Genomic DNA, 12456 nt, shown 5'->3' on the forward strand with positions numbered 1-12456 from the left:
CCCCACTCCGCACACCGCTGGCCGACGGTGTGCCAAAGCTCCTCCAGCCACGTGGCTGATGGCGCGGATCCTCTCCAGCCACCCAACGTGGCTCCTCAGCTTCTTCAATCCAGCAACTGACCCGGAGCCCTTCCAGGCTCCCACCTATATCCCCTTCACCACGTGATCCTGACTCCTCCCCTTCCGGATCGTCAGATCCGGCCTTCCCATAGCGCCCTGCTGGCTCCACCCCCGTTCACCTCGCTTCCGATTGGACCAGAGGTGAACGGCGGGCCCTCCCATACGTCCCCCATACTGGGCTCCGCCCCCCAATACCCCGGGCCGTATGATTGGGCCAGAGCCCAGCAGCGAACCCCGCTTACACTCGCATTACATACGTAAGGCACTGGGCGAGATGTTGGGGGTATTTAAAAGCACCCGATAAACACAAATCCACATTCCCCAAATCCGTATTCCCTTGTCACCCACACTAGCCAGACGTCTTGCGGAACCCACGCAGAATCTACCGCAACCGTGTGAAATGTACGCGGATGAATTAGTATGCCCCGACAGATTCCGTTCTCTGTTTGTTTTAAGTATTTTTTGGGGGGAGTAAATTGATTAATGCTGTGTTTGCCAAAGCGTAAACAATTGCGGTGGCTGCCTTCTGTTCATATATATGTTAATCAGTCATAATCATAAAGCCTACTCCACTTGTGGGGAGTGCACGTGGAAATGCCGTGCAACTTTTTCTCTGTTTGTTTTGTAATAATTGCTTTGTTTCAACATTGATTATCCCGGTATACACGATTAACACCGTACTAAAATCGTACAGACGGCGCCTTACGGGCAACGCCGCGAGTGGCTACGCATGTGGCCTGCAAACCAGCGCAGCGAGCGTTTGCGTGGGTCGCGGCACACATTCGGGGAAACTTCACTCCCTACCCACGGACTGTGTGTGGTTGCCGTGCCCTGTTGGCCAGGGTACGTACGGCAGTTGAGCAAGCGGGTTCGTCCCCATCTGTATCGGGATTGAGTGTTATACTGCCTCCCCAGTCCCTGCACACGCGCGGGCTTTTGTGACGCCGCGGGTGACGAGATGTTAACTCCCTCGCCTGGTGTACAGGAGGTCGTGGGTTCGATCCCGACCCTGACGCCTGCTGCTGTATATTTGAAGTTCGCGTGTCTCTCTCTCATCATCATCACGGTGGCTAGGACATGTTAATTACCTCGCCTGGTGTACAGGAGGTTGTGGGTTCGATCCCAACCCTGACGCCTGCTGCTGTACATTTGAAGTTTGCGTGTCTCTTTCTCATCATCATCACGGTGGCTTGGAGATGTTAACTACCTCGCCTGGTGTACAGGAGGTCGTGGGTTCGATCCCGACCCTGACGCCTGCTGCTGTATATTTTAAGTTTGCGTATCTCTCTCTCATCATCATCACGGTGGCTAGGAGATGTTAACTACCTCGCCTGGGTTCGATCCCGACCCTGACGCCTGCTGCTGTATATTTGAAGTTTGCGTGTCTCTCTCTCATCATCATCACGATGGCTAGGAGATGTTAACTACCTCGCCTGGTGTACAGGAGGTCGTGGGTTCGATCCCGACCCTGACGCCTGCTGCTGTATATTTGAAGTTTGCGTGTCTTTCTCTCTCTCTCCCCTCGAATGGCGTGTGGATTTAGGGCACACTTTTGGCAAGGCGCGGAACGAGCGCGGTCATAGCGCGGCACGTGCCCATCGTAACGGGGAACGTGTGCGGTTGTAACGGGGAATGCGTACCGTGATAACGCACGATACGCCGGTGGTTATAACGCTGTGTCTGAGCAGTCGACGAGAGGTTTGGGGACCCTGGGCACGCACGCTGGATGCCACGTAGCAACACAGTGTTGTCCCAGGGTTTTTGCTCACATTAAATTATAATCACGACGGTTATCGTGACCCCGTGTTACGCACAGATGGGCTGACAGACAGCGAATGCGTAAAAAGCTTTCAACCTTAGTTGCTAAGCTCTAAATATATAAAGTGGTTGATCTACCGCAGGTAAGCATGCATGTTGAAATTCGTTCGCATCGTTCGTAGCCACCCGCGCTAATCGGATGTGCGGGGTAAGGACAACAAAGACTAAATATAATTCATCATCATTATCAGCAGCAGCAGCAGCAGCAGCGATGATTAAATCCATACTCGTTGGTTCTTTCGGTAAAGTCACGTAGGTGAAAAAAATAAGAATACAAAAATAGAAATAACTAATCTTCTTGGTTCTTTCGGTAAAGTCACGTAGAATGGAAATAATAAAATTAAAAAAATTTAACATAATAAAATAAAATAATTGTTTGTGAGAATTATTTAATTATGTTTTATTTTTTTTTATTTTATTATTTCCATTCTACGTGACTTTACCGAAAGAACCAAGAAAATGAATCCCTGCAGTCACGAAAGCTTTAAATCGAGAAATAACTAAATTAAATCACGACATTTCGGAAGCAACACAAGCTTTCGTCATCAGGTGGGACAACCACAGCAAGATCAAATCCACTGCTGGATGAGGGCATCCCCACGATGCTACAATCCACGCAGAACCTACGCACGTGCCGCTCTGATTGCTCCATCTCTGCAGCGGACGTGCCCGCTCTGGGCAGCTGTCCCACTCTCTTGGTTGCCACTCGGCAGTCATGAATGTAAACGCGCCCTTGTTATTAACCGTCGTCATTATTATTTTTGTATTTGCTGTAATTTTGGAATGTTGTGAATTAAATCGTTGATTTAGAACAGGGGTCCTCAAACTTTTTAAACAGGGGGCCACTTCACTGTCCCTCAGACCGTTGGAGGGCCGGACTATAGTTAAAAAAAGACTATGAACAAATTCCTATGCACACTGCATATATCTTATTTTGAAGTGAAGAAACAAAACGGGAAAAATACAATATTTAAAATGAAGAACAAGTAAAGTTAAATCAACAAACTTGCCAGTATTTCAATGGGAACTATGGGCCTGCTTTTGGCTAATGAGATGGTCAATGTCCGGTTACATATTTGTCACTGCTAGTCGTAACAAGTGATGCAAGTGTGCATCCGTTAGTCTAGATCTGGTTGGAGATTTCAAATGTTTCATTCTGGAAAAAGTCTGTTCACAGACATAAGTGCTGCCAAAGATAGTTGCCATATTGAGTGCATGGTTCCTGAGATGAGGATATGTCTCAGAGGGGAGAGATGCATAGAAATTATGAAGGCTGCTTGACTTGAATGCGTCTTTCAGAGAGTCACAATTCTGCAGTTCAGCCAGTTTCATTTGGTAAATTGTATCCACATTTTCAATGTCAATAGAAAATGGGTTGCGGAAAAGCTGTATGTCCTGTTCATGGAGATGAAGCTCTTTAAATCTAAATTGGAACTCCTTTTGCAATTTTTCCAGTGAATCCACACATGTTTTGTTTGGGAATGCAACCAATGGTTTTTCCGCTAATAGATTTTGAGTTGTGGGGAGATGGCAGAAGTTTTCCTCCTTCACTTGTTTGATGAGGAGGCCTAATTTTACTTCAAATGCTTTGACATGTGATTGCATATCACAGATGAGCTTCCCCTTTCCTTGAAGTTGCACATTTAAACTGTTGAGTAGCTCTGTTACATCTGTCAGAAAGGCAAGGTGCCATTTCCATTCTGCATCATTGAGCTCTGGTACTTTTTTGTTTTTTGAAAGCAGAAAAGCTGTAATCTGTGGAAGTAAGTCATAGAAACGTTTCAAAACTCTCCCTCGACTCAGCCAACGGACTTCTGTGTGGTACAGAACATCTTCATAGTCAACATTTAGCTCAGACAGAAATTCCTGAAATTGTCTGTGGTTTAGTGCATGAGCTCTAATGAAGTTAACACAAGATACCACAATTTTCATAACAGAGTCCCACTTCAGTGATTTACTACACAGCGCTTGTTGGTGGATGAGGCAGTGTATGGCTATTGTATGAGAATGGTTATGTTTGTCCATCTCTTGGTTAATGCGAGCAATTACTCCTTTCTTAGACCCCACCATGCTAGGAGCACCATCAGTTGTCACGCTGGCTAGTTTAGCCCAGTTCAGCTCCAAACAATTCACAGTTTGGCAAACCTTTTCATAGATATCCTCTCCTGTAGTTGTTCCTTTGATGCTTTGCAGTGCAGCAAGCTCTTCTGTGACTTCGAAATAGTCATTCGTCCCACGAATAAAAATTAGAAGTTGTGCAGAATCACGAACATCATTGCTTTCGTCGAGTGCCAAGGAAAAATAGGAAAGTTTTTTTTTGTGGAGTTTTGCAAATGCTGATGCAAATTGTCTCCCATTTCTTCAATCCTCCGTGTAATTGTAGGTCCTGAAAGACTCACCGTACTAAATAAATCGGCCTTCTCTGGACACATCTCTTTGGCAACAGAAAGAAGGCATTCTTTAACAAATTCTCCCTCCACGAATGGTCTGCCAGTGCACGCTATTAGCTTGGCAACTTGCAAACTTGCTCGCAGTGATGAAATATTTAGCTGCTTCTGCTTCACAAAAGTATTTTGCTGAGTTGTTAATGTATTTTTCAGTTTCGGTTTAAAGCTTTCGTGACTGCAGGGATTCATCTTCTTGGTTCTTTCGGTAAAGTCACCGAAAGAACCAAGAAGATGTATTTTTCAGTTTTAATATTTTATCTTTTCTCACTTCTCCGACCAAACAATCATGTTTATATTTATGTTGAGTTTCATAGTGTCGACGTAAATTGTATTCTTTGAACACAGACACTATATTCTGGCATATCAGACACACAGCTCTTTCCTTGTACTGCATGAAAAAGTAATCATAAGTCCACTGTTATTTGAATATCCTACACTCCGAGTCAATTTTTCTCTTTCTTGACATCATTGTTTTACTAGGGAGTCAAAATTGCTATTAGTAAAATACCAATATATATACAGCGCTACAAAAACAATATACCAGCAATAACTTTGCCCACACAGAGACATACAGACTGCACTGCCCATCAATGCAGTCTGATTGGGGGAACTCCGCTTTTACCCCAGGCTAACACTGGTGCGGGTGCCATTAAAAAGTTAATTACACCTGCAGTTTTGTTCACAGATCGCAGTGCGGTGGGCACAATGAGTGCCCACCGCCGCAGCTCAATCAGTGCCCACCGCCGCAGCTCAATGAGTGCTCACCAGCGCAGCCCAATTAGTGACCATGGGCCGGATAAATGTCCTCGGCGGGCCGCATGTGGCCCGCGGGCCGTAGTTTGAGGACCCCTGATTTAGAAGATGCGCCACCTCGGCTATTCTGCTTTGAGTCGCAGCCTCAGAAGATGTGTACCATTTTTTTGATATTTTTTCTAATGAATTTTAGCTCTATTGCACGGGCGACGTGCGATTATTTAGATTTAAAAACTCAGAAAACGCATTTCTGTAGACACTGCTTGGCGTTTGGTTTGTTGTCCTTCCCCCACACTGCCATATTAGCGCGGCTGTCTACGTACGGTGCGAAAGAAGTTCAGCGAACCTACGCACAATCACAGTTACATAGGTCGCGATAACCAACAGCGAGTATGGTGTTGTGCACGCCACGGGGACAACAGCAACAACAACAAAACACGCAAAAGCGTGACTACTTTGTGTTTGTTTACGAACAAAAATCAAATAAAGTAAGGGGCGAAAAATATAATTAAAGGCACGCCATGGAAGCGAAGCACCCCGGCTCCCACCTCGCTGCTGCTGCTGCTGCACACGAAGGGACTCAGAGAGAAACAGCGGTGGATGGTGGTGATCCAGCACTCGCCCAGTGGCTCCAGTCAACTCCAATCACTCCTCGCTCGCTCGCTCGCTTCCTGATCGTTCTTCTCACGCGACTGCCGTGGATGCAGTTCCCGTTACCCTCACGCGTTCTTTCCACCTCCCGGTGTTGAGGAATCCGTTCGACAAGCGCACACTGGCTGATCCACTCACCCGTCTAGTCACCTACTCAAGCACTCACTCACCATGCTACAAGTCGCAACCACGCACTCACTCACACGCCCACTCATTCAGCCATACCCTCACACACCCACTCACTTCATCTATCATCTACTCACCTCAACCACCCACTCACTACCAAACAGTCTACCACCCGCTCCTTCACTCACCCACTCACTCACCCACTCACCTATCTAAGTGAGTGAATAGATGGTGAGTGGGTGAGTGAGTGACTCACCCACTCACCATCTATTCACTCACTTACCCACTCACTAACCTACTCACCCATCTATTCACTCACTCACCCATCTATTCACTTACCCGCTTACCAATCTATTCACTCATTCACTCACCCACTCACTCACCCACTCACTCACTCACTCACCCATCTATTCACTCACTCACCCACTCACTCACCCATCTATTCACTCACCCACTCACTCACTCACTCACTCACCCACTCACTCACCCACTCACCATCTATTCACTCACCAACTCACCCACTCACCCATCTATTTACTCACCCACCCATCTATTCACTCACTCACCCGCTTACCAATCTATTCACTCACTCACTCACTCACTCACCACTCACCCACTCACTCACCCATTTATTCACTCACTCACCCACTCACTCACCCACTCACTCACCCATTCACTCACTCACTCACTCATCCACTCACTCACCCATTCACCCATCTATTCACTCACTCACCCACTCACTCACCGCACAACAGATCACAGCCGCTTCTCTTTCCTGCTTCTTCCCTCCCGACGTCTCCTTTTGCCCAATTCAACAAACGCCTTCACGCGTATTGCATCTTCAACAGTGCCAACTGTTGCTGGCCCGCTCGGCGTTGAGCACCTCCGGGCCTGTGCTCGGCAATTTGTCATCGTAGTGAAGAAAAAAATTGAAGGTCAACACCCTTTTGTTCGTCCGCTGATGCCAACACTCGCTCGTGACACCTCCGATCTGTTGGCGATCAAAGAAATATTTATTTGGCAAGACTCCACAAGCAATTCCTGGCGCATCGATTGCAATCCTGAGGGGGGGGGAGTGGGTGATGGGGGAGGGGTAGTGGGGGTGGTGGGGGGGGGGATGGTTGGGGGGGTGGGGAGTGGTGGGGGGGGGGGTCGAGGGGGTGGTGGGGGGGGGTAGTGGGGGGGGGTACACAGCAACGGACACCTTCACCGCCCATGGCCAATTGGACGTCACATCTTACCGCTCGGCATAACGCTCAATCGCCATGGCGCTGCCGCCGTGTTTAGCCGCGTGCCCTCTCCGATGCCCCCCCCGCTCGCCCCGCCCGCCCCCCCCCCCCGAGTTTAATAACGCCCGCGTGGAACACAAGATCGAAATCGATAGGGGGAGGGGGTGGGCGAGATTTATAAAAAAAAAAATCGGTTGCCAACTCTGCTGCTGCTGCTGCTCATCGGCGAGGACATCGAGCTGCGTGCTGTGGTCCCCACGGCAGACGACGGTGATAGGACACGGGACGGGCACTGCGGTGGCTAAGGAGATGTTGACCACCTCGTCTGGTATACAGGAGGTCGTGGGTTCGATCACGACCCTGACCCCTGCTGTATGTTTGGAGTTTGCGTGTATTTTTTGTATTGACTATCACGAGTGAGGGTCGTGATTCGCCATCAGGAATCGATAGATTTTTTAGTTTTGCTGCTCGTCTCCCTTGAAAGGAAGAATCTCCTCTGCACCGTTAACTACTCGCCCCACCCCCTCCCCACTAAATCGATGACGGCCCTGACCCTGCGCCCTGACCCCGTGCCCTGACCCTGCGCCCTGATCCCGCGCCCTGACCCTGTGCCCTGACCCTGTGCCCTGTCCCTGCCCCCACACCCTGACCCCGTGCCCTGACCCCGTGCCCTGTCCCTGACCCCGTGCCCTGACCCCGTGCCCTGACCCCGTGCCCTGACCCTGCGCCCCGCTCGGTGGCCGCCCCGCAGGTCCACGCCATGCAGTGGGCGGGCGGCTCGCAGGAGATCCCCGTGTCGGTCTGCTCGCTGCCCTGCTTCCCCGGCGAGCGCAAGAAGGGCGTCAAGGGCGTGCCCTGCTGCTGGCACTGCGAGCAGTGCGAGGGCTACCAGTTTCAGCTGGACGAGTTCAACTGCCAGCTGTGCCCATACGACCGGCGCCCCAACGAGAACCGCACGGGCTGCCGCGACATCCCCATCGTCAAGCTCGAGTGGCACTCCCCGTGGGCCATTATCCCCGTGTTCTTCGCCATCCTCGGCATCGTCGCCACGACCTTCATCTTCGGCACGTTCGTGCGCTTCAACGACACGCCCATCGTGCGCGCGTCGGGGCGCGAGCTCAGCTACGTGCTGCTCACGGGAATCTTCCTCTGCTACGCCATCACCTTCCTGATGATCGCCACGCCCGGCGTGGTGCTCTGTTCATTCCGCCGCCTCTTCCTCGGCCTGGGCATGTGCATCAGCTACGCGGCGCTGCTCACCAAGACCAACCGCATCTACCGCATCTTCGAGCAGGGCAAGAAGGCGGTGACGCCGCCCAAGTTCATCAGCCCCACGTCGCAGCTCGTCCTCACGTGCAGCCTCATCTCGGTGCAGCTGCTCGGTGTGTTCGTGTGGTTCGGCGTCGACCCGCCGCACATCATCGTGGACTACCACGAGCAGCGCGCCCCCGACCCCGAGGACGCGCGCGGAGTCCTTAAGTGCGACATCTCCGACCTCTCCATGATCTGCTCGCTGGGCTACAGCATCCTGCTCATGGTGACCTGCACCGTGTACGCCATCAAGACGCGCGGCGTGCCGGAGAACTTCAACGAGGCGAAGCCCATCGGCTTCACCATGTACACCACCTGCATCGTGTGGCTCGCCTTCATTCCCATCTTCTTCGGCACGGCGCAGTCCGCCGAGAAGGTGCCCACCCCCCGCCCCTTCTCCCCCCCCCCCCCCCCGCGCGTGCGTGTGCGCATGTATGTGTGAGTCTGTGCTGGCTCATCTTCTTGGTTCTTTCGGTAAAGTCACGTAGAAGGCGACAGAGTCAGACTCTGTCGCCTCGACGGACCTGGTTTTCACCTGAGGACGGCTGCTTGCGTTGTGGCCGAAACGTCGTGATAATTATTTTATTGTGTTTTATTTGTATTATTTTATTACTTCCCTTCTACGTGACTTTACCGAAAGAACCAAGAAGATGAATCCCTGCAGTCACGAAAGCTTTCAATCGAAATGTGTGCTGGCTAACAGCACTTACCCCAAAAGTCTGTTATACTGAGGATCTTTGTCTTTGCGTGTGCGTGTGTAGAATGGGGTGCGGTAGCATAGTGGTTAGCGCGCTGCGCTACAAACCCGTGACCCGAGTTCGATTCCCGCTCACGGAACAACACCAGTGACGAATATCTGAACCGGTCCTGGGCGTCCACTAGGTCGACTCAGCGGTGTGTAGACATCGCCATTGGGGACAAAAGGTGGCTGGGCGTGGTGTTGGCCACCCAGCCCTCGTGTGCCGTGCCGGCCTTCATAGGTGCTCGCTAACAGCACTTGCCCCAACAGTCTGTTAAGGCTATAAGGGGATCTTTGCATTGTGCGTGTTTGCATGTAGGTGTTCATCTGCCAGTCATCTCAGTCAACCCATAACACCTGGGGCTGTCCCTTGACCTGCCAACAGCAAGCCTTCTCCACTTCACGCGGCCTCAATGTGCACCTAGCTTGGCACAAGCAGCCATGGTAACATCACCGCCACTTAGTGAATGGCGGCTATTATTGCACGTGTGTGTGGCCCTCTCCTAGATCGACTCAGACTAAAACGAATACCTAGTGTGGCGTATAAACATCTGCACTGGGGAGACAAAGGTGGTCAGGCGTGGTGCGAGCCACACCACCTCCTCGTGTACCATGCTGGCCTTAATAGGTCCTCGCTAACAGCACTTGGCCAACATATACAGGGTGGTCCAAAAGTCAGAACAAATTGGGTTATTTCATTTATTTTAACACTGGCATTAAAACATATCCATTGTTTAACCATTAACTTAACATTTTATCTGTCATCATTATCAATATTTGTTCTTTTTCTCCGTCACTTAAATTTGTCATATACAAAACTCAAAGATAACACCTGTAATCTTTAAAAAAAAGTCTTTAATTAATTTTAAAAGAATCCATGCAGCATGCATGATTGTTAATGGGAGCCAATTTGAACATTTGTTAAAATGAATGAAATAATCCTATTTTTTTCTAACTTATGAGCCACATAGCATGAGATCTTTGACTTTGTGTGTGCAAGTTAATGGGTATCTGTGTGAATGTTTCTCCATATGAGCCTCGAAGTATCTACGTGAATCTGTCGGTCTCTATGCGTTATGAGTCCATACATGGCTAAGTGAGTCTCTGGATCTCTAAGCGAGCCAACGATGTCGCCACTGCGTTTCGCTGGTCATTACAACCAGCTTCATCAGGCGATGTGCAAGAATTGTGTACGCGACAAACCTCACTCATCGGCTGTGTCGGGTGGTGGTGGGTTAACGACACGTTTATATAGCTATGCGATCTAACCCCAAACAAATCTCTATTAGGGGCCGTCCATAAATGACGTCACGCACCTGGGGGGGGGAGGGGGTCAGACATTTGTGACGATGTGACGAGGGGGAAGGGGTTGATAAATGTGACGTCACATCAAAATGCGCAACTTTAAATAAATATAGACAACACGTTCTACTTAATTAAATAGACGTTTTAATAAATGTTTTCTCCTACAACATCAGAGTGCAGCGCCACATTAAATACGCACTACAATGACAATAGTTTAAAGCGATTTGAAGCATGTTTTTTGTTTGGGGGGGGGGCATATCTTTGCGACGTCATATTTGAGGGGGGGGGTCTGACTTTTTGTGACGATGGGGGGGGAGGTCAAAAATCGTCCAAAATCGCGTGACGTCATTTATGGACGGCCCCTTATCAATAATAATGGTCGCGCGAAAGCCGACGTGGTGGACTGATTGAAGCCACTGCCATCACATTCCAGTTACTCGAAAAATCCACCTGCACGCACTGGGTTGCCTCCAAAACCCGGGTCTGTGAGCCGCCTACACTATTAGGATCAACGTGTTCTAATTCCCACTCCTTATGAAGTCACGTGGTCCCTGCAGCCACAAGAGGCCGCTACAGTCGCAGCTTTTTTAAAGGATACAAAACAACACGTATGCGTAGTCTGTGATCAAAACCGTGACTCTGAAATCGTGACAATTCATGGAATCGCCGGGTGGTTGGTGGGGTACTTTCACACCTCTACAGTTCGTTTAAGGCCGCGCAAGCGAGAGCTTGTTTTTTATATTCTTAGGTTTTTTGGTAAAGTCACGTAGGTAAAACAATTAAAATTAATAAAAGTAAAATAAAACATAAAATAAAATAAAAAAATCATATCTTATTACTTTTTATTTTACTTTTACTAATTTAATTTATTTTTACCTACGTGACTTTACCGATAAAACCTAAGAATATGAATCCTTGCAGTCACGAAAGCTTCAAATCTAGAACGGCGGTTTTTTTTTTTATTTTTGTCGCTCTTAATTGGAAGCGACCTGGCCACAAACGACAGCTCAAAAAAGTGGCTTATCATCATCACGTGGATATTTTTTTTTTGCAGCCATATACTCCGAACGCGTGATGTTGATTCTAAATGTGGAGGGGAAAAACCGGAGGACCCGAAGAAAAATCCAGGACAACTCCAAATGTACAGCAGGTGTCAGGGTCGAGATCGAACCCACGACCATCCTGTATACCAGTCGAGATAGTTAACATCTCACCACCGTGGTGCCCTACACACACCAGGACAACACACGGGAAGATAACAAAATAAGTAATTAAAAAAATACTTTATTTAAACACGCTTTAATGAAATGTACCGTACGAGTAATGGCAGAACTCCACGACTCCAGGAAGTGGCCCCGAAGCTTGCCACAGCGTAAGGGACCGTGGCCAATTACAGCCAAGGTCAGTTGAGCGTGGACAATTAGACCCAAGCCGAAACATAACATATAAAAAAAATAATGTTTAAAAATACTTCTTTCATATTTTATGATAGAATATCGAATTGTCATCAGTATGACATAAGAATACCAAGTTTGCAGTCTATACCACATTGGGAAGTGGGTTAAAATTGAGTTACAAGATTTGAAGATACGACAACGACAACAACAGATAGAGTGAGTTAAAAAAAAAGCGTGTACAAAATAAAACAAAAACACCCCATCGCCTCTCCCTGCTGTAGCCTCTAGCAGGCTGTTTGGCAAGTGCTGTTAGCAAGCGAGCCTCCTATGAACACTGACGCCGTGTGGTCAGCGGCACGACCGGCCACCTTTGTCTCCCCGGTGTGCTTTGATGTGTTTTCACGTGACCAAGGCAGGGCACCCGCAAGACCGCTTCAAATTTTCCCCCTACCGCTGTTTAGCGCTCGCTGGGGAGCGGAAGTCGGGCTGCCGGGTTCGTAGCGCAGTGCGGTCGTTCACTTACCCCACCGCTGCCCACGTACGCGCAGGAAAAGACAACA

At 49.1% G+C, this 12456-nt stretch overlaps 1 protein-coding gene across 1 annotated transcript in view; it reads left to right on the forward strand.

The window, feature by feature from the left end:
• Positions 1-12456, forward strand: part of LOC144731802 (metabotropic glutamate receptor 8-like) — a 258412-nt gene that overhangs the window by 223332 nt on the left and 22624 nt on the right. The window contains exon 9 of the mRNA XM_078613050.1: positions 7896-8831. Within this exon, the coding sequence (XP_078469176.1) occupies positions 7896-8831 (936 nt within the window). The remainder of the gene's footprint in view (positions 1-7895; positions 8832-12456) is intronic.

This window comes from Lampetra planeri, chromosome 40 (assembly GCF_965212315.1).
Source record: "Lampetra planeri chromosome 40, kcLamPlan1.2.h2, whole genome shotgun sequence".
Lineage (NCBI taxonomy): Eukaryota > Metazoa > Chordata > Hyperoartia > Petromyzontiformes > Petromyzontidae > Lampetra > Lampetra planeri.